Genomic DNA, 26667 nt, shown 5'->3' with positions numbered 1-26667 from the left:
AATAAAGGGAGAGTTTAAATGCTAAAGGCAGATTCTGATTTTTTTTTTAAATGGAAAAAAAACCCCACTGAAGTTTTATGCTTAAAAGATGGACACACGGTTTCCGGTATCTGTGAGTGACGTCACGGAGACGAGAGGCGGAAGAGCAGTTGGACGTACAGCAAATCTGCAGTGCAGTCTGGGAGCTGTCAATCGTCTTTCTCGCTTTGTATTTCTGCCCCCTGGAAGCTACCGAGGAGCTGTTTATTTACAGGCAGCGGGGGATATAGGAAGACAAACAAGAATATGTAGAATATAACCTCCTATTGTCTGCTACCAAAGCCTGTGAAGAGACGTGTCTTGTGTTATCGGCAGACACCGGGCCTGCATCTCCATCATTTAAACAACCTGCTGCCAACCTGAGCTAGCCTGAGCTAAGTTAGTCATATTATTGACGTTGTCAGCCGTTTCTAGTAGTCGGACCGGGCCTCATGATTGAATGACAGTTGTTGGCCTTTAACCTATAACGGTAAGCTTTTAATACCAGCTTGAATTATTGATGTTATTAAAGCGCTTGTGTATGTTAGCTGTATGTAATGTTACCTCACCTAGCTGGTGACAAGGTAGCTGCTAGCTCTCCCACACTATGCGTTTTCCAATACTAATATGTCTCAAATATTCCGTAGCTAAATGCACGATATTTTACTTATATTTGTATGTATGTGTTTTATATAGCAGGGCGTTACTGTACGTAAACAGCAGCTGGTGTGTGTACGTGCTACACTGTTACCTCATATCTTGTTATTGTTGACACTTTACATCTTTAAAGGACAGGTTCACATTTTTTCACATATGTCTTAAAACAACAGTCAGGAGCCTAAGTTAACATTGAAACATGTTTTTCTTGTTGTAATCATGCAGCATCATTCATAATGCATTTGCAATGGAAGACTAACACAGGAGGACTGATTACAGCAACTAAAACCTTCACTGTTCAAGTGGACACCTGACTGTTGTTTTAAGACAGACTTGGAAAAACTGTGAACTTGTCTTTTAACTCAACTTAAACTTCAACTCAAGTGTTGATGCATAACATCAGTTTTACCTGAAATTTCAACCACAGTCACTCTGAATGTGCTGAATAAGCATCCAGTCTTCTTCTCTAAAGTGTTGTAAAACATGTCAGTTCAGTTATCTGTTTATCTGCTGTGGACTTTTTTCACAGCAGTCATTTGGACATGTCACAACAGTAGAAGCACAGGTGAGATTAACAACATGAATTAGTCATGGCTGCAGTGTGCACCATGGCTCACATTGATGGTGTCCTGACACTTGAATTGGACCCGAGTCATGATTAATGTTATTTAGACTTCTGCTATGACAAGTCCATGAAAAGGTTTTATTGCACTGCATAGTGGGCAAAGCTAAAATGTAAATGACCTTTTCTAAATGTGATTGAGCCCCTCTTTTATATCAGATATCAGTATGATTTCTCGGGTTGGCCTCATGTCATCTACTTCCACTGAAATAGTGTGAGCTTCAGCAAGCGGCCATACAACTAAGATTTGTGTTGACATGATTTCTTAATAAGTTGTTCTGGCTGTGTGAGGAAAAATAAATGACTTGTCAACCAGAGTACGGTCTTCTCATATTGGTATTAGTGCTAGACCGATAAATCAGCCAAGCCCATATAGATATGTCTAGATATAGAGGATCACATGATAAGTTTTCTGGTTGATATTCTTCACTGTGTGTTGTGTGTTAATGCATGCACTGAAACTGAAACTTAAAGCTGGAATTCTTCAGTAGTTATATGATCTGTATCTTACAATCTGTCATATTAAAAAGTCCCACATAACACCTATGATTACTGTCACTGTGGGGTTGTAAATGACGAATACTGTTATGTTGACTCAGCACTGCTTGTACTCATTTAAGGTGATAAGGCACGTTGTATTAGGTGTGTGTACATGTGTCAGTAAGCTAGACTTCATTTCAAACTTAGAGGAGAGGCATATTTAAACAGTGGTTGTGTTTCTGTGGTAGTTGGATGATACTGTGGAGCTGCAGAAACCTTTCGCTTGGAAAGCTAATCCTTCAAAATAAATGTTTTCCTGAAAGATTGTAGGAGTGACAGGAGTAGCAGCATTTAGGGGAAGTTCATGACTTTTGCTCTTCTTTCTAAACTCTGATTTTTCTTATTCTGTTGATCATTGTATGATTCAGCAGCATCAGTCATCTTGCTTCACTCCCAACCACATAAACCAAACATAGTAGTGGCTTCTTGTGTCAGACTTTGCTCCTCCTGATTTATATGACTCACTCTATTAAAATGGCGCCAGTTATTACTCCCTGGCAGATATTGGACCACAATGCTACTCACTGATTCATAGGTTCAGGCTTGTTGCTTCATGGTGGAAAACTCCTTCATTTCTTATGTCTTATCTCATGTCCTCCTCTTATTGTTTTTTTCCCCTTCCTCTTTGTTGCAGGTGTGATGTCCGTATGCATGCCTGGTGTTTGACATAAGCGTAAGAACCACCCAGGAGAATGAATGCAGAGGAAGTGGAGCTGCTCAGCGACTCCAAATACAGGAACTATGTTGCAGCAGTGGACAAAGCCCTTAAGAACTTTGAGTACTCCAGTGAATGGGCTGACCTCATCTCTGCCCTGGGCAAACTCAACAAGGTAATGATCAGATAGCTTCGGGTTACACTGCACCAGATTACAAGGTGTAGAGTAGGCAACATAGAGACGCGTGTTCATAAATAACTAAAGATTCAAGTGTTACTGGTTTCAAATGTACCAGTGTAGCTGGTGACCCAAATTGCATGAGTTTCATGACTGCATATGTGTGTCTGACTGTGTTGTTCTGTGGACTAGACTTCTTTGGACTGTCTTTGAGCATTATATAGCTAAACATTAGCAGCAGCAACTGTAGTTATGAAGAAACAAAACACTCCCAGGGTTACTCTTACATAAATGCTCTTCCTGGGAGAAAGTCCAAGAAAACAGAGCAAGTTATGCACACTAGCATTACAAAGGAATAAATTAAATAGAAATGACATGAATAAGTAAAATGGTTGAAATACTCTCTCTTTATAAAATGAACTAGACTAAACTAGTCATGCATAAACCCACATACCTGTAGTTGTAAACAAACATGCACAGGATGTTTCTTGTATAAATGTTCTCTGCACTTGTGTAATATCGCAAGCAAAGTCACTAAGAGTTCTACACCAGTAAACATGGTCTAAACAGTACACACAGCCCTGCTCTACACACAACTCCACACATATCTCCCCTAATCAGCACATTAATCCATGAAAATGAATCAAGTTGCAGCTCTAAAAGGTAAATATGTCAATACATTGAAATCACACTTGTTTTTAAGTAACTTACGCATATACAACAAACAAAATAAACAAAAGTAAACAGAGCAAAGCGTACCTTCATAATGAGAAGAGAAATTAAGGATCACAGCTGTGCAGTTTGTGAAATACTGTAAGACAATCTCTGTACTTTCTGTTATAACCCTGAATATTTATTTTTATATAAGGGTGTCATATCTTTACATGAAACCATATTTACTCCCATAACAACACTTTAGGAGCATAAAAAAACACAACACTGGACATGTTAACCAGCATTAAAATAAAGTCTATGCTTAATAAAATAGTGTAAAAACATCACACTGCTATTATGCAAAAAGAGTTGAAACCATAAAAACACATTTTTAATAATACCGCATACATTTGTTTCATATCTGAAAACACATTACATCTAATCTTGCAATCTCTGCACGCCTCTTTGTTTTTCTTTGCCCTCGTCTCAGGTTTTGCAGAACAACGCAAAATATCAGGTCGTTCCCAAGAAGCTGACAATAGGCAAACGGCTGGCCCAATGCCTCCACCCTGCCCTGCCCAGCGGAGTCCACCGCAAGGCTTTGGAGACCTATGAGATCATCTTCAAGATAATTGGATCCAAGCGGCTGGCCAAAGACCTCTTTCTTTATAGGTAACGCTGTGCTATTGCTTACAGCTCCCATTTAAGACTAATTTTCTGCTTGTGTCAGATCTTATCATACTGAGCCGTATCTTCTTCCTCACTGCAGCTCTGGACTCTTCCCTTTACTCTCCAATGCCGCCATGTCTGTTAAGCCTGTTCTGCTGGGGCTCTATGAGATGTACTACCTGCCCCTGGGGAAGACACTGAAACCAGGTCTGCAAGGGCTCCTCACTGGGGTTCTGCCTGGACTGGAGGAAGGCTCTGAGTACTATGACAGGTAAGGAGAGCAGAGATGGAGAAGAAAAACATTTCAAAAAATGATAATGTGCACATATGATCTTTGGGTCAGGCCATTAGAACAAGGCTTTTTATTGCTTAATGTGGAAAGGAAATGATTGAATGAATGATATATGAGATATAAATCATTGGAAGATCGATAGTTTCACTGCAACCTAAAACATCTTTGGTCTGGTATCCAAGAATAACTAAGCAGACTGTTCTGGAAACTGGGAGCATATTATTTATTCACATGAGTATTTGTTCATCTAGTTTAGGATTGATATCTCAGTGGGAAGTTAGTGAAAATGATGCAGCTCATCAGTGTTGATACACTTACACTGAAATGCTCTAGAGGGCGCTGCAGTCACAGGTTAGACCATGCTGGCACAAATGGTCCAGAGAAGACCTGCATCATTGGGCTTTTGTTATGGTTGGTCTTGTTTTAGCAGGAAAAGGCCTCCATACATCAGCCATGTGGAGATTAATATGTACACTGTTGTTCAAACAGCAGATATGATAGTTTTAGTAATTTTATATCAGATATGCACTACTTCACATTCTTCCTTTTGAGTTTTATTTTACTTATGACAAATTGCACAGCAGGTTGCATTATTCCTGCCACTGTTAGTTGTTACAATGATTACATTTCCCCACAAAGGACATTTAAGTTTTATTAAATCTCATCACCCATTTTATCAGCCTAATGGAAACACAGTGGCTCATCTGTTCTAACTGAGATTTCCAGAGATGCACCTTATTTGCCCAGATTAAATGTGGAATTGTGTATTGATACTGGCATGAACTCCTTATTTTTCTTTTAGTTTTTTTATATGCACGTTGAATGTGACAGATGATGTGTTTCTGTGTTTGTTCTTTAAAATACATTTAAAGAGAATACAATTAAAATAAAAGAATCGCGTCTCAATCTCTCAGTAGTGCAACTGCAACTACAATTCAACAGATACTGTGATCATGGAATTGTACTTTCAAACCTGCAATACTCCAACACAATTTACATGAAAATTCTGCAGCATTGTCGGTCCAATTTACTGCCTGCCTCCAACAGAGCAGAGCAATCAGCCTGCCAACAATATGCAAAGAAGCCTATCACAGCTTTAAACAATTATTTTCCCTTCTGAATGCCAGCGTTGCTTTGTGGACTGCATCACTCTGCATTGTGAGAGTGCTAGGTGGTAAATGCTGGTGCGTGCCTAATAAACATATTCACTCTTTCCTGTCTGTTTTTTTGTTTGTTTTTTAATCCACAGAACAAACACCCTGTTGGAGAAGGTGGCTGCAGCAGTGGAGCAGTCAGCGTTCTACAGTGCCTTGTGGGGCAGCATCCTGACCAGCCCTGCTGTGCGTCTCCCCGGGGTTTCCTTCGTCCTGCTTCACCTCAACCGCAAGCTCTCTATGGAGGACCAGCTCTACGTCATAGGCAGCGACATCGAGCTCATGGTACAGGACAAACAATCACTACGACAAGACTTTAGTAGTCTGTGATTTAGATCTATTAAACAGCATCAGTGTAATGTTCTACGAAATTCTGAGTTTTGTTTTGCGTAGGCAGGTTGAATTACTGTGTGTTTCTGTTTTCACAAGGTGGAGGCGGTCAGCACCTCAGTCCAGGACTCAAGTGTGTTGGTCCAGAGGAGCACGCTGGACCTGATCCTTTTCTGCTTCCCCTTCCACATGAGCCAGGTAAGGAAAGCTGACTGTCAAGAAATTAATTACATGTATTTCTGTCTTATAAAGCATCCTAAAATATCTAACCATCAGATGCTGATATATCAGTTGGTATTATTATTGCCATTGTTGTTGTTTTTTTATTTCAGACATACTTGTGTCTTTTTCTTCTTGTGTGATTGCACATGCCGGCAATGTTAGTGACTCATGCTGGCTGCTTGTTAAATCCTTCTCCTCAAAACATTTCTGGACCTGTCAGGACTGGGATACAGCCTTTGTCTGACATCTGCAGTCCTCCCCCCATAATATGTGTGTGTGTGTGTGGATGTACGAGAAGGATAGGAAGACAGTCACACGTGTTCTGATCTGTTCTCTCGTGTTCAGGCGACTCGCCCCGACATGATCCGGATCCTGTCAGCGGCTCTGCACGTGGTTTTGAGACGAGACATGTCCCTCAACCGCAGACTCTACGCCTGGCTGCTGGGTGCGAAATCCACACAGAAACATACGTACTGACACGCAGATATCAGGGTTCCCGCCCATCACGTGATTCCGTGATGAATATTGTAGAATTTATAGAGATACTCAGAAGAATGTAAGGAAAAATGTATGTCGGGAATTTAAAGAATATCAAGCAGCTTTTAGAAATTGGTTACTTGGGTGTTTTCCCACTGTGGTAGATTCACACATTTATTATCTTGTAGTAGAAATGTAACAGTCCACAACACTAGTGTAATTTAACAGGGAAAAGCCACTCTGACTTAAGTATACCAGAGTTATATACATGTTACTTGGAGCATTATGGGAACCCTGATATACAAACATTCCTACACATCAGGTATATATGTGCTTTGTTGCTTTTAGTGTCGCATTATTCCCATTGTTTTTCTGTCTTGTGGAACACACAGTGGAGTCCAATGCTGTGATCTGTTGTGGTCATTGTCTCATTTTATTTTCCCTTGCTTACAACTCACTGCGGATGAACATGCTGGTAAGTGTCTGCACGACCAAAGATGTACCAAGATCACACTCTCATCTATAAAGCAGCTTGCATTGTCCGGCACGTTTGAATGTCTAAAAAGTCCCGGATCACCAGAAAGGACAAGAGTGAAGGTCAAAGTTTTGTACTGACAGATTCTTGGCCATTCAGGGTTGGAAAAGGGGGATTTCTCCACCAATGGCTGAAAGACAAACATTACAGTATCTAATAGTATCAACAGGGTAAGCTCAGCCAACTCTAGCTGTTTGACTCAGTGTATTTATTCATCAATCATAACAGATTTTATAAGGTTGACTGTAGTCGGGCCAAAAGCTCTTTCTGTCCTAAGGCTTACATCTAATGGATTTCTGGCAGCACTCATTACAGAGTTATAAACTGGGCACAAACTCAGAATCAATTCAACAAGACGGCATGTTTACCAGCAATGCTCAATCATACTGATAAATGATGTCAGTGAATATTAAAACTCCATTTGCCCCCACTCTGGATAAGTGCTTTTCTCCTCGTCTCGTGCATGAATATTCTAGATGTTGCATGTGGGTATTCGTTCAAATATAACTGCGCCTGTTTGTTTTTTGAAGGCTTCGACAACAACGGTGTGATGATAGGCCCCCGCAGCACACGGCAGAGCAACCCGGAGGAGTACGCCAGCCACTACTTCAACACCTTCTCTAAAGACATGCTGGTCCTGGTGAGCTTTGTGCATTTAAAGCTAATTATAAATGCAGTTTGTCAATGAAAAGATGGTTTATTATGGCTATTATAGCTTCTAGAAAAATCCCCAAAATCAGATGTCTCTTGAGATTAGGCATGTATACAGTATGAGTGGGGGGTTTGTGGGGGGGATCGGCCTAAATTTGGCAGATCTGACCATCTTTTGTTTGCCACAAAATTCATTCATCCCCTTTAATCCCTCTCTTCCACACCTCCCTCCTCCTCTTGAGATTTCATGCATGTCCTGCTCCCTCCTGCTCATATTCCCAGCAGGGTGTTTGCTTTGAAAACAGCTCCCTGTCCTCTCAAAGACTTTTACACACACACATAGTAGTGTAATCTGTCCTGTCACACTCAAAACAGCCCTGACCTTCCTGGCATGTGAAACACTCTGGTACTCCGGGGTCCGTAACAGAGTGGGGGGCACAGAGGCCAACCAGGAAGGGAAGTTTGATTTTTTTGAAGTATTTTTTGTTTTTGTTTGCTCTTCTGCCATCTGCTCTAAAATAGTTATCGGAGCTCCCTCCATTGGGAGAAGGTTGGTACTACAGGGACCGTCTGTTCCAGAGCCCCAGCTCATTATGTGGCAGACGAAGCGTGAAACACACGGAAAAGAGAGAATGATGAAGAGGAAGGGGGGGGGGGACTCAATGCAAATATGAGATTGCTTCTGCCAAATATTATAGGAGGCATAATTGTAAAAAAAATAAAATCAAAAGCAAATAGATGTGAGCTCAGCCGTGTCAAAAGTTGCTCTGGAGTTCACACATGGCATGTGTGTCTCTGTGTATTTATGTATGTGTGTGTTTTTGTGTGTGTGTGTGTTTTCAGGCAATGGTGGGGATCTTGCAGGGCAAAGCACGAGGCGGGGAAGAGGAGAGCATCCTCATGCATGACCTCAAGCCTTTTCGCATCCTCATCAGTCTGCTGGACAAACCAGAGCTTGGTAACCAGTTCATCAATATGTAGACACCAATTATCTGATTAGTGTTGTACATATGTAAATAATGATGCATATCACACAAGCTGCCTGAAAGTATCCAGTGTGTACATCATCCAGAGTGTCTGTATGTGTGTGTGTCTCTCCAGGTCCAGCAATCCTAGAGGATGTACTGATCGAGGTGTTTCGGACTCTACACACACAGTGCCGAACAGAGTTGGACCTCCAAAACCAGAGTCCATTCAGCAAGGACCACACACACCTCAGCAGGTCAGTCCAGTCCACTTTAGACATTATGGACAGTTACACACTAGTATGGCCTGCCATCGTGGATATCATGATGTTAATTGGTCTCTTCTGAATCATCCTTAGTAAACTACGAGAAAACAAAAAAACAGCAGAACTGATCAAAACCGCCAATCTCCTGTTCAACTCCTTTGAGCCGTACTACATGTGGGACTACATCGCTCGCTGGTTTGAAGAGTGCTGCAGGTTAGTATTTTAAACTAAATACATGCGATTGGCCACGAAGCACAGCGATCTGGACGAACAGGAACATTACGCTGTGTATGACTGATGGACTTTATACCAGTGATATCTGGGGGAAACTAAAGCTGCTGTCATGGTTTTGGTGGCCTAATGTGTAGCAGGAGGCCTTTCCTCACACCATTACACCCACACCGCTACTCTGCTGCTTACATCACACAAGGTGGATCACATCAAGCACCATACTTGACACAAAATAATCCAAATAATTCTAATTGCTTATTAGTACCTGAATGCAAAGTAAAGCTAATGGAAAACTAATTAGTTTTGTAGGTATTTGATCTTAAAGAAAGATGATGATGAAGTTTCATGGCAGTTTAAGTGTTGGACCATCAGACAGATATTGCCGCTAACATGCCTAAAAATAATTCAGTAAATAACAAGAAATTAAAAATGTATTTTGAAAATGATGATTTAAAAAAAAAAAATGCTTGTGTTGCAGGAGGGCTGTGAACGTCAGCACACGTGCCCCACGGCATTCTGGGAGCTCATATCCTGCTGACCTGTCACTGGTGGAATTCTGTCAGCTAGTTGATTTCCTGCTGGATATTGTTTCCTTGGTGAGACTGTTTTTTCTGTCTTTTCCATTCTTTCTTCTTTCTTTCTCTTCTTTCTTCATTTATTTGTCTTTTTCTTTATGTCTATCTGTCTTTCTTCCTTTCTTCCTTTCTTTCTTTCTTTCTTTTTCTTTCTTTCTTTCTTTCTTTCTTTCTTGTTTGCCTGCTTGCTTTCTTTCTGTATGTCTCCCTTTTCTCTTTTTTCCTGTATTTGATTTCACTCCGCTGTGACTTTCATTTACAATAATGTTATATCTCACTATACTTTTCACTCATTTTTAATCTTTTCTGTATTTCTTTGTCTTTCTTTGACTTTGTAGCTCAATTTTTCATTTATGTCATTTTGTCTCTATGTTGTTTCCATTCCCCTTCATGGATATATTTCTGTTCATCAAAAATGTTCCTCTTTTTGTTTTTGTCACTGTCACACTCTCTCTTCTCTGCTCTTCCTCCTCCTCCCTGTGCGCTCACCATCTCATTCTCTTTTCTCTCTGTCCTTCTTGGCTCACACACCTCCTTTATTGATCTAATTTGTTCTCTACAAACACCTTTCAAGTGTCCGTCATTTTGAAATTCGGCCTCCATGTCATCCAACTCCATTTCTTACTCCAGTCGTAGGATGTTACCGCCACTATTAGGGTGTGTGTGTGTGCCTCCTCTCTCCACGTGTGTGTATGTACATCTATGCAGTCCTCACACAGGTTGAAAGAAACGCCTGTTGTGTTCAAGTTTCCCCTGCCGAATATTTCTTTGCATCCCCTTTTAGAAATATGCTTGTCTGAACTGTATTTCCAATCTGAACGGTTTGGAAATCACTGAGTCTTTTATTACCTTGTTTAAATGCTTGTTTGTGTGTGTTGAAAGCGAGAGAGAGAGAATCTGTGATCTGTGAGCTTGTTAGCGAGAGAGCGAGAGAGTGAATGTGTGTGTGTGTGTGTGTGTGTGTGTGTGTGTGTGTGTGTGTGTGTGTGTGTGTGTGTGTGTGTGTGTGTGTGTGTGTGTGTGTGTGTGTGTGTGTGTGTGTGTGTGTGTGTGTGTGTGTGTGTGTGTGTGTGCAAACAAAGTGTAGTGTGGCCTGTGCTCTGCTTGCTCCTGTCTGTTCAAACTATCTGCTCTTTCTCCTTGAAGCCTACTAGAAGCATGAGGGTAATCTGCCAGGTAAAGTACTGCTCTTTCCTGCTTTTTCACCTCACCCTGCTTCACTGAGGCTACGATAACATTTCTGCAACATCCACCTTTTGTTCCCTGTCCTGCTTTGACTGATCATTTCTGAATGATTGACTGTCACTGTTTTAACGCCAAAAACAATGATCCCCAAGAAAGAGGCGGGATCATAACACGTGATGAAAACATCACTCCGGCTGTTTGGTGTGGATCTTGTGAAAATGAAATCTCCGCCCAGTGTGTATGCGCATTCTATTAAGCATGCATGCAGTTATATGCTATTGCAGTGCTCACATATTCATAAGAAATATGTATTTATTCACTCCATGGTTAAATGCTTCTTTTATCATTCGGTTATTGTGTTTTTTTTTACCTTGCTCATTTTGCTTTCATTAAAGTGTGTTTTGCTTATTGAGTTAAAATACTAAAATATGGAGAAAAGAAGGCACTGCACTCTGAAGTCCTGAGGTCCAAAATTTAATGATGAAGGAATCAATAAATACTTGCTTTGGATCCAAGTGTGCACAGCCTTTTTTTCTTCAAGGAAAAAAAAAAAGTTTAAATAAAATAAAGATCAAATATGAAAAACGAAGAAAGGATGGGAGGAATGCCTTTTTAATAGTATATTTAACAGTGTGTAATCTAACTTTATTATGCTTTTTAAGGTATTGTTCATATTTTTGAAATTGAAACTTGTAATAGAAGGTTATATTATATACAATATATTTAAATTTGACCACTTCCAGGTCACTTCTATAGTTGAAAACCATTGCAACTGCACTAAAATATAGACATGAAGATTCTTAGTTGAAATTATAAAAAAAATAGTTGATTAAGGAATATTGAGTAAAATAATTAATAAATAATTGTGATATTCATGCTTTAGTTGATAGGGTGAAGATTTTGACTTTGACAACCAGAGGGAGAAAAGAAATTAAGATAATTCTTTTTTAATAACATTAAATCACGCAAACTGTATTACATGAATTTTGCAGACTTCACTAAAAGTCCAGCAGTAGCTTAATTAACTTAACAACCTTAATTACTTTATATCAGGTTCACCTTTCCCACATAGTCAAATAACTGCATTTTAAATTCCTCACCTCACTTTTTTGTTTTTCCGACTTTTTCCAGGAGACGTACATCGAGATCCAGACGGAGCATCTTCCTCAGCTGCTGCTGCGCATGGTGGCGGCTCTGACGGGTCACCTGCAGGCCCTGGGTCTCGGGGAGCTCACGCATTGCCTCCGACTCTGCTCCAAGATCCTCAGCAAAGTGCAGCCCCCGCTTGTGTCCCCTCTGGCCCTGCCCTCAGGCCCCCAGACTCAGAGCCTGTCCAACTCAGCAAGGGAGAAGACAAGAGACAAGGAGGACAAACGGGTGAGTAGAATGTTTATGAATGTTCCATAAGAATTCAAACAAATTAAATAGAAAGTTATTCAATAGTATGTTTTGACAGTCAGACCACGGCATAATTGTCCAACATTTTAAGCCTGATTCAGGAATGTAGTAACTTTTACATTTCCACACATGCTCACTGGGAGCTTTCCACTAAATCATCATTGGGCAGCTTTACTGCACGGCTCCCTTTATCTCCTTTTGGATGTTTGGATACAAAGGATACAAAGACTCAGCTGATAAGAGTATTTGTTCCCTTTTTGTGGTCAGTCGAAGATGAAAATTGTTCACAAGCACCAAAACTGGCACTCTGACTTGTAAAAAAGAAAAAAACATTGCCAGCTGACAATTCTGTTTTTGACTCTGATCCTTAAACAGTCTTTTGATAAAAGCATAGGCCCTGTTGTTGACTCAGTCAGAGCAAATCCCAGTTTGACCCACTTGACCCACTTCCCCTACAAGTTACTGCCCAAAAACCCATCAGTTCAAGCTCTGATGGTCCCTGAACAGGACGCCCTCCGGCTCTTTTTACCTCCTGCCAGCCTCCTGCCCCAAGCTGCAGTTGGCTGCGTGGTCCCACGACCGGCCCTGCCATCCCACGCTCCCTCGACACAAGCCATTTGAAGACTTGTTCAGAACAAATGCTTCGTTGGCTGTCCTGGTCCTCCTGGTTTCTGTCCAGCAACCTGGTCGTTTAAGTGTTTGAGAGCTCAGTGAGGCATAGTTAAGCTCAGTCGGTCTGTCCCATGCCCAGAGATGGATAGGGCTAGATGGATTGAGCTAGGCCCACAAGGGGCCGGAACAAATAGAAAGACAGAAGACGGTTAACCAACAGCTGAGCCCGGCTCGCCTTTTTTTTCTCTCTGAGGAAGAAGAGGAACAGACTAGCCTGTGGCGCCTCCTGGGTGAGCCGTCTCCATTGGAGTGGAAAACATCCCACATACATCCGCTGAATGCTATAACGTCCCCACCCCTCAACCCCCCACCCCCCGCCCCCACCACCACCACCCTGAGGGGCATATAGAGAACGTGTTGTCTAACGTGCCATCTGAGTCCAGGCTCCACAACGTGCATGATGCCTCAATCAAAAAGCCCTCAAGCTCCCAAAGGCTGACTGTCACAAAGAATGTAAAAACTTGTAGCTCTGTCAGTCTGTCTGCAGCAGGATGCAAGTCTGGTGTACAGTTCAGTCTACACAAGTCCCTCAGGTCAGACCCAACAGCTGTGTACAGCTTCGATATATAAAGACTTGTACAGTGAAGTGACAAGGTTAATGTGTCAACAGAGAGACTTCCACTTATAAAACTAATAGTTAGACTTGTAGTTTAACCGTTGATTTCTGCGTTTTTCTCTTCCCTTTAGATGACACCAAGCATTTTCTCAGCTGTACCTCATTTTAGTGCAAATTGCAGCAATCAGTGTCCAAACAAGGATTTACACTGATTTGTTCTTCATTATGTGCTTTGTTAAATATCGCTAAAAAAAAGGTAAAATTGATTGATTGAATGATTGGCAATAGAAAAATCCATGTGAAGTACAGTATCATGGTCACAAATGCTCTCTGGTAATGTAAATAATCTGCACTTGGAGTTTTCCTTGTTCATGGCTTGCTATACCTTTTCTTCTCCACTTCTTGAACTTCTCCTGAACACCTTCTCTTCTTCTCTCTTCCTGCAGCCTCTCCCTGCTACTCTGGAGGTGCCCGGCAGCGGTGAGGTGTTCGAGGACGGGGAAAATCCTCCCGGCAGCCGCTCCTCTGAAAGTGGCTTCACAGAGTTCGTCCAGTACCAGGGTGATGGCCCTGAGGAGATGGAGCGAACACCTCAACCGCATCAGGCGCTCAAAACAGGCCGCCGCTCCTCGGGCCCATCTCAGACCAAACCTCTGGACAAACCAGTCATGCAGTGTTGCCTGGAGCACTTCCAGCAGTTTCTCTCCCGCCTAATCACCTTGTATATTATCCCCGGGCAGGAGAACAAAGTTGAGGTGGAAAGAGGGGAGGTGGTGCAGTCGGGGACTCTGGTTTCAGAGGCCTCAAAACATAGTGAACATATGGAGCAGACAGAGTCATGCTCAGGATCTGGGCTGGTCCAGAGAGAGCGTATTGCTGCCTTCACTGCAGCCTGCCAGCTTTTCCTAGAATGCTCTAGTTTTCCAGTCTACATCGCAGAGGGTAACCTGAAGGCTTCACCCGCACAAGAAGAACAGTTTGGTAAGTACTAGAAAGAGTCCCTGTGATAATGAATAGAGATAAAGTTCCTCTATATTTAAACATATTCCTCCTTCATCCATACAGACAGCGAGCAGGTCCGTCTGCCAGTGTGGCTGCAGACACTGATGAATGCCTGCTGCCTGGCCAGTGACTTTTGTCTGCAGGGTGTGGCCATTTCCCTACTCATGGACCTAGTGGGACTTACCCAGTCCGTCGCTATGGTGACCGCTGAGAGCGTGGCATCCGCTGGCAACTCCGAGTCTGCCCAGACCATGAGCCCCAGCCAAGGTCGAGTGGCTGTCGTCATCAGGCCCCCGCTCACTCAGGGAATCTTAAAGCACATCGCTGACAAGACAGACTTCTTCAAGGTAGAGATCCTGATGCAGATTAAAGTGGACCTACGTCATTTTTTTAATGGTGTTGACCCTGTTTAATCTGCAATCTGTTACCCAGAGTGTGGCTCTGATCTTGTGGGACCAGCTGAGTGAAGGAACACCTCAGCACCATCAGCGCAGCGTGGAGCTCTTCTACCAGCTCCACAACCTGGTGCCTTCCTCCAGCATCTGCGAGGACGTCATCAGCCAGCAACTAATGCACAGGGACAAGGTGAGTGTAGTACACACACGCACACACACACTCTGTCATTCTGTTTGAGACATGTCTCCATGAAGTCCATGCTGAAGCCCCCTTGTCTTTCAGAGAATTCGGCTGGAGGCCCACGTAAAGTTCTCCGTGCTGTGGCATTTGACACGAGATTTGAACATCACCAAGTCTTCTCCTTTTAATCGCACCTTTGATAGGTATGTCTTGATGTGTCGTGTAAATGGTGATCGGTTATTTCTAAAGATGTGCCACTTGTAGAAAGGTGTTACAAGTCGCTGTCTTGTGATTCTGTCTGTCTTTTATTAATCTTTTATCTTTCTGTTATCCATGCCACTCTCCCCTCCCCACTTTTTACTTTGACCTCCAGATCTCTCTTCATCATGTTAGACAGTTTGAGTTATTGGGATCCATGTAACAGCGCCGTTGGTCGGGCTTGGCTAAATCAGGTCCTTCAGAGACATGACATTGCTCGGGTCCTAGAGCCTCTCCTCCTCCTTCTACTGCACCCAAAGACCCACAGAGTTTCCATTCAGAGAGTACAGGCCCAGCGTCACTGGGCCCAGGTCTTTCCTGACCCACCTGACCTGGAACAATCAGAACCCATGTACAGGGACTCTGGCTTCTCAGACAGTAAGTAATGACTGTCGACTCAGTTTTTGTTTTTTGTTCTTTTTGGTAACATTATGAAGTATTTCTGTTTTCATGTAAAAATATATGTTCCTATCTTTGTCATTATTTCCTCTTTTTTCTTTTCATTAGACTTCAATCAGATCCAAGCACACAGGGTGGCACCAGAGGAGCTCCGTGGTCTCGCAATGGGAGATATGGAGCCGTTCTGTCTTACTGTCAACCCACTGAGTGACAGCCTGTCCTTACTGAGCCTGAGCAGTGAGAACTTACAACTAGCTGGTGAATATCAGCCTGCTGACCAACAGGGGGAGCCCCAGAGCTCTGAATCTAGTGGTTCTCATTCATCGACAGTAGAAAACGGCAGCTTTGAGGAGCCAGAAGGTGTCAACGGTGCTGTCAATGGCTCAGACCAGCAGAATGGTTCCTCACTTGACCATTTTGATGACTCTATAGAGGAGGCTGTGTCCTCTGTTATGAAAGAGCTGATAGAGAGGGTTGAACGTTTAGTAGATGAGGGGTCTCTAGAAGCCCCATTTCCACCTGAAATCTGGCCTCAGACAGACACAGACAGTACATCCTCAGATACCTCCAACGGTGTCCGTCTAGACAACGGCCCACCTCACGGCTCCAATCACCAGACTCTGCCGGAGATGTTAGCTGAAGGCACGCTGGAGTTCCTCAATGTCATGCCAGCTGATTTAGCGGCAGAGGATCAGCACAGAGAAGGCATCACCCGTCATAGTTCATCACCCTCCATTGTCACTTTGCCAGACAGCTCGGACCCAGCCACCCCGGACCACAGCCTGCAGGTTGATGACCCTCAGGCCCGCAAACGTAGCCATAGCAGCACCCAGCTCAGCCTTAAAGGCAAGATCATGGAGAAGTTGGCTGACAAATCTACAGGGGCCAAGCCCAAGACCAAGAAGTCAAAGAGGAAAGCGGAAGAGAGGCAGAGAAAGGCAAACCAATCCGAAAAACTGCAGCCACCCAGTATTTTCTTTGGGGACAGCCTGGATCTAGAGAACTGGTACAGCTGTGGGGAAGGTGAGGTATCAGAGATCGAAAGTGACACTGGTTCACCCAGCGGGGCTGCTAGTGGAACCATCGGGGGTGTCAATGTCACAGGACGCAGATCCTCCTCTGCCCCACCTCGTTTTAACATCCATCCTCTTTATCAACATGTCCTGCTGTACCTCCAACTGTATGACTCCTCCCGGGCCCTTCACGCCCTGTCAGCCATCGCAGCCATGCTCAGATCCACTCCCTCAGGGTTTGTAAGTGCCATCTCCACAACCAGCATCAACAACACCTACACTCCACAGCTCTCATTGCTCCAAAACCTCCTAGCCCGTCACAGGATCTCCGTCATGGGTAAAGATTTCTACTGCCCCATCCCCCAGGACTCCCACTCCCACACATTCCGCAGCGCCATGTACTTGGAGATCATCATCTCACTCTGTCTCTACTTCCTAAGAAGCTATTACTCTGCCCACGTGGCAGCGGGCCCTCAGGACTTGGCAGGGAACCGGGCCATGCAGCTGACCAGTGTGGAGGTCTTAACTCTCCTCTTCAGCGAGCTCGGCAAAGCCACTGGCGGCTCAGCGAAGGGCTTTGCTAGTTTTATCAGCGACGTCCTGTCGAAGTGCAAAGTTCAGAAGGTGGTTCTCCACTGCCTGCTCTCTTCTATATTCAGTGCCCAGAAATGGCACGAGCAGCGGGTGGCAGGGGTCAACATGGCCACGGTGGAGGAGGGTCTATCAGAGGACAGCGTTATCAACCTGTCAGAGGACCAGATTGACAGCTGTAGCGCGGTCCAGTCCCAGTTGCTAAGACTGCTTCAGAGCTTAGTCGTACTCGAGCACAAAGTCCTGATTCCAGCTGAAGAAGGCGGAGAAGGAGGACCTGTGGGGGGAACAGCAGGAGTTGGAGGGACAGGAGTCGGCACCAGCGCAGGGTTCGAGATCCTGGGTGGAGAAGTGGAGCACGTCAACCCTCAGCAGCCAATGACATCGCTGCAGTACCTCCACGGACAGCCTATCACAGCGCAGGGTATGTTCCTGTGCGCAGTGATCAGGGCGCTTCATCAACACCACGCGTGTAAGATGCACCCACAGTGGATCGGACTCATCACGGCCACGCTGCCCTATATGGGCAGAGTGCTGAGGAGGGTGGTGGCCTCAGTCACTCTGCAGCTGTGCAGGAACCTAGACAATCTTCTTCATCAGTACCTCTATGAGACCGGGATAACTGAGACCAGGTATTAACATCTGCATGGATGCCACTGATGGGCCTTATCATCATTTACACTTACAGTCACATGTCACACAATGTAATACAATGTCATTGCATGGTTTTGGTCACCAGATGGCACCCTTGACCATAAAATGCAATGACTCACTTCTACATCATCCATCTCTGTGATTTATTAATTGTACTTAATGCTTAACATTCACAATGTATGTGTTAACATGCTGAAAAATGTTGACTTCCTTTTTACCTCTATCTTGTAGACCCCAGTGGATGGCTCTCTGCATCCCTCCTGACCTGATTCTGACAGTGCTGGAGGGGGTGACCGCCATCATCCATTACTGCCTGCTGGACCCCACTTCCCAGTATCACCAGGTGAGGGAGCTGTTGTACTGTAACTGGGTGTAGCAAACCACTCTTTCATACCTCAGTATTTATTATATAACTCACAACTGTATAGTACCACAGGCACTGACTGTCTTGATGTATATCTCTCAGTTACAAGTGAGTGTTGACCAGAAGCACCTGGCTGAGGCTCGTTCGGGCATCCTGTCCATCCTCCACACCATCATGTCCTCTGTCACACTGCTGTGGAGCGTCCTCCACCAGGCCGACAACTCGGACAAGCCGGCGGCTGCCTCTGCTGCTTCCACTTCCAACATCAATCTGGGCTCTACTAAGGTACACCCGGCAGAGTCATTCCATCAAACACTCAGTGATATCTTCTAACTTGTCTGAGCCAGTGCAACAACATATCATTGCCTTCTCTTTTTTTATGTAGTATTCAAGTCTAATTTGCAAACTTCTTTCGGGTTATAATCCAAAAGGTTTTATGCAGCACATAACAGCAGCTATGTATACACTGGGAAACATTAGTGTGGTGTTCACAGCAAACTGAAAAACAGTCCCACAGCTAACCTTAGTGTGTAGGCAGCCTGACCTATGATGTTCTACAGAGAAAGAATCATAACTTCATGCATAATATTTGCATTAGTGGTCTCAAGAGTAAGAGCAGAATCTCATCACTAGCACTGAAAGACTTCTTTCCAGCAATTATAACTCTATTTTCTGCAAATAGTTATTATCCATGTCCAGATGGTATAAGTTCCTCCGGAGGTGGTGGATAATGTAATTTTCACTGAGATAATACAGTGATTTTTATCCTGCCCAGAGCATCATTTGTAATCATTATAGGTCCTGTTTCCCTGCAGGAGGGTTAATTAAAGTCCTAATAACCCACATAACTTCGTTTTGTAACTAACTTTCTAGTATTTCAGGTATGACAATGTACACAGTACTTATAGCAGCATCAAGTTAATGCAAATAATATTGCTTGACAATTTATTTGCATCAGTGAACATGATAGATGTGGAATGCAGCACAAGATACATATCTGAAAATGCAATGTCTCCCCAGAAGGAAATAATACAATGTACATGATGCGCTGAAATATGTTTATAGAATGTTAATAGTGGGCAGATTAAATTGTTTCCATAATGAGCAGACAGACTTCTTGGCTCACTTTTGTTCTGCAGAACCTGCGTCAGCAAATCCTGGAGCTGCTCGGTCCAATCTCCATGAATCATGGTGCTCACTTCATGGCAGCAATTGCCTACGTTTGGAATGAGAGGAAACAGGTGAAGACTCCAGTCAGAAACAAGGTAGGTGTTGTAAAACCATTTAAATCAGACTTCATTCTTAATTTCTGTTAGAGTGTTACTTGTATTTGAATTAAAAGCCTGCAGACTTTTATCACAGCTCTGTGTGTATTTACTTCTGAACTTTGTTGTCACTCTGTTTGTCTCTCAGGTGATCCCATTAGCCAGTGAAGAGCAGCTGCTGCTGGTTGAGCTGGTTCGTTCGGTGAGTGCCATGCGCACCGAGACGGTCATGCAGACAGTCAAAGAGGTTCTGAAGCAGCCTCCTGCCATCGCAAAGGACAAGGTTGGTGTTTGAGTCTTTGTTGTTGTAACTGGTAATGAAGTCCATTAGCTTAACTTGTTTTATCCCTGTCTTCCTCCTCATCAGGGAAATATTAATAGTGTATATAGTGTAATAGTGTAACTATTACACTAATAGTGTAACTATTACACTCTGCAGAGCTGTACAAGTGCAAGAGCAGAGAAAACTATGTTCTAATTAATCATATACACATTTATTTCAGTTAACAGAAGCAATAAGCCCTGTAGCCTGAAATATACAGCATGTTTATTGTTATAAATACATTATGTTTCGTTTTTGGGTGCGGTCTTCAGATTTATGTTTTTTCACAAGGAGTTTGTCTCTCATGTCTTTTAGTTTCACCTTGTCTGTGGTTATTTGTTACATTAATATTATTCTTCACTGTTCCCCACAGAAGCACCTGTCTTTGGAGGTCTGTATGCTCCAGTTCTTCTATGCATACGTCCAGAGGTGAGTCCATTGCTTCCTGTTACTATTTAATGTAAAATGCTTTCAATCCATCTAACCTTCATGAAGCTCTCATTTGTGCAGAACCTTCTAATCTCTAATAAACATTGTTCCCTTTTTTTGTCTTAGGATCCCTGTTTCCAGTTTAGTTGACAGCTGGCCATCTCTGCTGGCACTGCTGAAGGACTCTGTACAGTTAGGCCTGCCTGCCCCTGGACAGTTTCTTATACTAGGGTTGGTTACTCTTCTCTTTTCTTCTCTCCTTTTTTATTGTAAAACAGGCATCTCTATATCCTGACAACATCTGAGAATGCACTTGTATGATTATATTTGTGGGTGTGTGAATGTCAGCAGATTGCTTACAGTTCACCAGTTACAGCGTGGATCTGAATAAATCAGTCTCTAGAGACGATACCTTCTTCCACTTAATATAATTCAGCATATTTAACATGGCTACCCTTTTCCTTTTCTTTTCTCTAGAGTTCTGAATGAGTTCATTTTGAAGAACCCCAATCTGGAGAGTAAGAAGGACCAGCGAGAGCTGCAGGTAATTACCAAAGTGGCCTGACCTTTAATTCCACTCCCCATTGTTTCCATTGTGTCTTATAATTAGATTATAGAATATTACTTCATTTTAAATAATATAATATCCCTTTTGTGTAAATTATTAGTGGCTTTATACTCCATCCTAACAGTTTCACCTTTGTTTCATGCTCTGTAGTCATACAGGATTACATAGTCAATCACAGTGAAATTACATGACCTTGACTTTTTTTTCTTTTATTTTTGAAGTAACTGAATATGATTTCTGTGTGCAGGATGTGACTCATAAGGTGGTGGAGGCTATCGGGACAATAGCAGGCTCGTCTCTGGAACAAACCACGTGGCTGAGGAGGAATCTGGAGGTGAAGGCATCTCCTCAAATAGTTGTGGATGGAACCAACCTGGAAACTGATGTAGAAGGTGTGCTGCTGGAGAAAGTCACTCTTTTTTATAACATTTGTGTATAATGTGGGCAAGAAAAATACAATTTTTGTGTTCATACCAGCAATAATTTTTTCCTGATAGGGATTCATATAAATGCAGCTAAATCAAGTGTAAAAATGAATCAGAATATGAGGCACTGAAACTAGGTGTAAAGGTTAAAGCACAAGTAGTGCAAGTTCTACTTGCGCTACAAAAAGCATGTGAAAAGTGAAACATTTTGCAGATGTCCTGCATGTTTCAGCATGGCGGTGTTGGTCTTTTTCTGCTGTGTAGCTGCCCGCTGCTAATGTTTGATATGTGTGTTTTGTAGATTTAATGCTCCCAGTAATGGAGGCCTCCAGCTTCACTCCATCAGTGTACAGCGTTCACGCCCTCACACTGTTGGCCGAGGTAAAACACCCATGTCTCTGTGATTCAGCTCGACCCTTCCTACACAACCGTTGTTTCTCAGGCCATCAGTCAGTGGCTCGGCCAGTTATTTCCATACTTCATCCTGATTATATCTCAAGCTGCTCTCACTCACATCTACCAGCAATGTTTAGGCTCGTTGCTCTCAGGCACGGCTAACACAGTCCCACTGATCTGCTTTTGTAGCTGATTTACGTCCACCTCTCCACCTCCACTTCAGTCATTATTAACAAACCAATAAATCCATCTGCAGGACTTACTGTGGTGCTGTGCGAGAGCTGGATTATTGAAATTACTGGCCACCTCCTTCCAGCTATGCTCATTGTGCAGCTAATTATGCAGATTTTGCCTGTGCTCCGCTACTGTTTACAGCTTATAGAGTAATGGCTTTATTCAAGACAATATATCAATATAATGTTGCAGTGCAGTTTGTCACACTGTAGGTTGGTGCAGTAATGTTGTGCCCATATATAAATATCATGTTATGGAATTAAAGTATTATTTGGAGATTAATATCTACTTTCTACTGTGTACTTTAAATATGTCCCTCAGTGTTTAATGAAATCTGGTATGACTGACAGGTGCTGGCTCATCTGTTGGACATGGTGTTCTACAGTGACGAGAAGGAGAGGGTCATACCACTGCTGGTTAATATTATGCACTATGTAGTACCCTACCTCCGCAACCACAGGTGGGGACAAGCCTCTTTGTACTTTATCAAAATATCCTCTGACTTTATGGTTATACATGTTTAAAAGTTACATCTTGAATTCATATCTTAACTGTGGAATGGCTTCAAACTTAAAAAAAAATCATGCTGCAGTATCTATCCTTTCACCTCAGTATAAAGGTGAGACGTCTAGATAAAGGGAAAAAATGTTCATGTTAGGGAGGAAGATGTGGTGCAGTGAACTTGAGTTGTGGCTGATCATATGCAGGATTTAAATGAAATTCCTAATTCTGTTGGCAGTGCTCACAACGCCCCCAGCTACCGGGCCTGCATTCAGCTACTCAGCAGCTTAAGCGGGTATCAGTACACCCGCCGTGCCTGGAAGAAGGAGGCCTTCGACCTCTTCATGGACCACACCTTCTTCCAGATGGACTCCTCCTGCGTCAGCCAGTGAGTAGGAGAGGGACCTTGACCGTGTGTGGGTGACTACTTTTACAGCTGGTGTTGACTTATAGCCGCAGTGATTACAATGAGAGAGAGAGAGAGAGAGAGAGAGAGAGAGAGAGAGAGAGAGAGAGAGAGAGAGAGAGAGAGAGAGAGAGAGAGAGAGAGAGAGAGAGAGAGAGAGAGAGAGAGAGAGAGAGAGAGAGAGAGAGAGAGAGAGAGAGAGAGAGAGAGAGAGAGAGAGAGAATAGAATCCCCACCAGCTTAAGAAGTACAAGATGTGCTTAAGGTGGTAACACTGAGTTATTATTCATGCATAAGTTTTATAGACTACCAAACAACTGAAGTCAACCGAGCATATTTTTACAGCCTCAAAACTAAATATGAAGTCTTCAAACTTTATACTTTATATATCTACTATCATTTTATTTGGTTATTTGAAAAAAGAAGCAACTAGAAATACATTTTCACACACAAATCCAACCAGAAAGTGTAATAAAACAAGCTTGGATGGTGAAAAATGTATCATTACGTCACAGAATTCACAGAGAAGAACAAGCAGACAAAGTGTCGCCTGCTAGTTTTCAGGTACATATGCTGTATTTAAATAGTAGACTGTCTTAGCAGTTTTAAAGTCAGTGTTTAAATACAGTTTGCCTGAATATTCTATGAATGTAGCCAGTCAGTAGAACATATTAGGGCTGAATAAATATGCAAATATTTTGACCAATATTGCAACTAAGATGTGATTTGCAATATTAGAGGGAATGATCATTTTTACATAATTATCATTTTTATTTAAAATCATATTAGAGTGTGATGTTTGTTTTCTTTTGTGGGGATCTATACCAAACATAGATGTTTTCTTAAGTTTGCAGAATGGGATGTGTACATATTACACATATTAATGCAGAGTTCATGTCTGTTGATGCAATTTTAAATGCTTCTGTAATATTAGTCTAACATAAACATGATTTTCCTCATTTTGCAGCTGGAGAGCCATCATTGACCACTTGATGACTCATGACAAGACCACATTCAGAGACCTCATGAGTAAGCGTCAGATTTCTTCTGTACAGTTTAACATAAAATTATAGATATTACCATCAGGCGCAGTTTTAGACCATTTACCACATCATTTATCTGTAACTTATACTTAAAGCACACTCAGTGTTTTGCTGTCTTCATGCATATTCTCAGGAAGAATTAAACCTGCTGCCTGTAAAGTGTTTTAATCAAAACAAGCACTAACATTTACATTTCGATTATGTCTGTTGCATTGTGACATAGTTACAGCTTATAAAAAGGTAAAAGACTGTGGCATATAGAGTAATAATGACCCTCTGTGTGTTTCCTCCTGCAGCTCGGGTGGCTGTAGCTCAGAGCAGCTCTCTGAGTCTGTTCACCAACAGAGACGCTGAGCTGGAACAGAGAGCCATGCTGCTCAAACGCCTGGCCTTCACCATCTACAGCAGTGAAGTGGACCAATATCAGAAATACCTGCCAGACATACAAGGTAAACACAACATACATACATATGTAACATCATTTTATACAGATGCACATCCTGGCTTTTACAAACCGTCTTCTACAACACACAGCACAATAATGAAGCCTAATGGGTTTTAACTTAACTTTCGACTCAGTACTCAGACTCATTATTGACAAAGATTTCCAATAAGGCAACAACTAATCATGTTAATTATCTTTATCTTTGACCTGACAACCAGTATTACACATCCACACTAACAAATAACAAATGGTATGTTGTAACCTCCGTGTTTTACCATGTGTTCATTTGTGTGTCTGCGTTCAGAGCGTCTGGTGGAGAGCCTGCGTCTGCCTCAGGTGCCCATACTTCATGCTCAAGTGTTCCTGTTCTTCAGAGTGCTGCTGCTGCGCATGTCACCTCAACACCTCACCTCACTGTGGCCCACCATGATCACCGAACTGGTGAGCACTGGAGGCAGTGTAGACTGCAGTGTCTTTCTTTCATTGTACCGTCATATTTTTTTATTTTTTTTTTGTCTTTTACACAAATTGATCTTTTCACACATAAACCCACTCACAAACACTCAGTCATACATGCCACATCTGTTTCCATGCAGGTCCAGGTGTTTCTACTGATGGAGCAGGAGCTAACAGCAGATGAGGACATATCAAGGTATCATTATCCCTTAATACTGGAAACTGCCCTGCAGCAGCAAAACAACATCAAACACCCATCTTGCTGCGTTTCCTTTTATGACTTACACTTTCCTTCCTGCTCTAGGACATCAGGGCCATCTGTGGCCGGGTTGGAGACAACATATTCTGGAGGGAACGGCTTTTCAACCTCCTACAACAGCCAACGCTGGCTCAACCTTTATTTGTCTGCCTGCAAGCTCCTGGACCTGGCCTTGGCGCTTCCTCCTGAGAGCCTCCCTCAGTTCCAGATGTCAGTACTTTACTAGCCTGGGTCCTGTAATAGGGTTTGCATTGGTTTGGGTTGTGTGAAGAGTCAAAAATATCTTGACTTGGTGACTGACATATAGTAACTGATTAGAAATGGAAACTCTAAATGGACAATGTACAAATAAACATAATAATAAGGTGTTTTAAAGCACTCATTTCATGCTTTGTTGACTTGTTAAATGGAATAAAATTGTCTTATTTGTGAGTGTGTCCTTCTTCATTTCAGGTATCGCTGGGCCTTCATCCCAGAGGCTTCAGACGATTCAGGATTGGAAGTGAGACGTCAGGGAACCCATCAGAGAGAGTTTAAACCCTACGTGGTCCGACTGGCCAAGCTGCTGAGGAAACGAGCCAAGGTATCTCATCTTCCCTTAGTCAACACAAGGTTATTAAATGATAGAGACAAATTTCCGCCTCTTACAAAGAGTACATTCAGGGAAACAGTCCATTTATTTCATTCACGCTGCAGTTTTCCCCACCTGCACCACAGCATCATTTTATAGTAATCTGTTGTCTGTTTACCCCCACCCACAGAAAAATCCAGAGGAGGACTGCTCCACCAGAACCCTGTCGTGGGAGCCAGGTCACCTAATGCTGACCCTCTATGTGATCCGCAGCATGGAGCAGCTGCTACCCTTCTTCAACCTGCTCAGCCAGGTGTTCAATAGCAAGGCCAGCAGCCGCACAGGTCCCGCCTATACCAACAACCCCGCAGACGCCTCCTTCCCTGGCCACAAGGAGGGCCACAAGCTGGAGAGCCAGAAAGTGTTCTGGAGCCGAGCTCGACAGAACATCGAGGAGATGGTGGAAAAAGACTTTCTAGAGGGACTTATCAAGACGTGAAAACACAACACTGGATTAACAGATAACTGATCAACACTAGTGAAACACCTCAACTTGTATATGAAAAAACCAAGGGAATACAAATGGGGGACAAATAGTTTGTACATTTTTTGTATTTATAATTATTATTTTACTTTTCAAAAGCTATTGTATTTAATTTTAATTATTTGTATATATGGAGCAGCTTTGATGACTGACTTTTAACATTTCATGTGAGTCCTGTGGGACAAAGTGAAGATGCTGTGCCATTCCATATCGATGTGACTTAATAAAGATTTCTAATGAGAGGGTTACTCAGGCTATGTCACTTTCATAGTGGGCTTCAAACTGGGTTTACATGAAGTCATTTATTGTATTTGTAGTATTGCTTTAGGTTACAGCAGGCAGCTGTTTGAAGTTAAAACGCTCTTATAAATCCTCTCCAGCTACCTGCTGAGTCAGCCAGTATTGCAACAATGTACTAAGATTTAACAGCTATGGAGCCATACT

At 42.7% G+C, this 26667-nt stretch overlaps 1 protein-coding gene across 2 annotated transcripts; it reads left to right on the top strand.

The window, feature by feature from the left end:
• Window positions 1–195: 195 nt before the first annotated feature.
• On the top strand, window positions 196–26667 carry dop1a (DOP1 leucine zipper like protein A). Of its 2 annotated transcripts, XM_062422377.1 has the most exons (38): window positions 196–508; window positions 2472–2667; window positions 3815–3996; window positions 4094–4264; window positions 5535–5724; window positions 5869–5967; window positions 6337–6436; window positions 7534–7643; window positions 8498–8612; window positions 8756–8876; window positions 8979–9098; window positions 9595–9712; window positions 10838–10867; window positions 12008–12253; window positions 13949–14483; window positions 14568–14851; window positions 14937–15089; window positions 15183–15283; window positions 15454–15716; window positions 15846–17973; window positions 18227–18338; window positions 18462–18644; window positions 19499–19624; window positions 19773–19907; window positions 20320–20375; window positions 20502–20606; window positions 20853–20919; window positions 21191–21335; window positions 21670–21749; window positions 22349–22458; window positions 22738–22887; window positions 23873–23934; window positions 24245–24397; window positions 24698–24834; window positions 24990–25045; window positions 25154–25318; window positions 25562–25691; window positions 25870–26667. In XM_062422377.1, the coding sequence occupies exons 2-38, from the start codon at window positions 2530–2532 to the stop codon at window positions 26176–26178; spliced, it is 7485 nt and encodes a 2494-aa protein (XP_062278361.1). In that variant the 5' UTR covers window positions 196–508; window positions 2472–2529; the 3' UTR covers window positions 26179–26667. The 2 variants fall into 2 exon arrangements, with proteins under 2 accessions (XP_062278361.1, XP_062278360.1); XM_062422376.1 differs by lacking the exon at window positions 10838–10867.

The sequence above is a fragment of the Scomber scombrus genome, chromosome 7 (assembly GCF_963691925.1).
Source record: "Scomber scombrus chromosome 7, fScoSco1.1, whole genome shotgun sequence".
NCBI lineage: Eukaryota > Metazoa > Chordata > Actinopteri > Scombriformes > Scombridae > Scomber > Scomber scombrus.
This window is presented reverse-complemented; position numbering and strand designations above follow the sequence as displayed.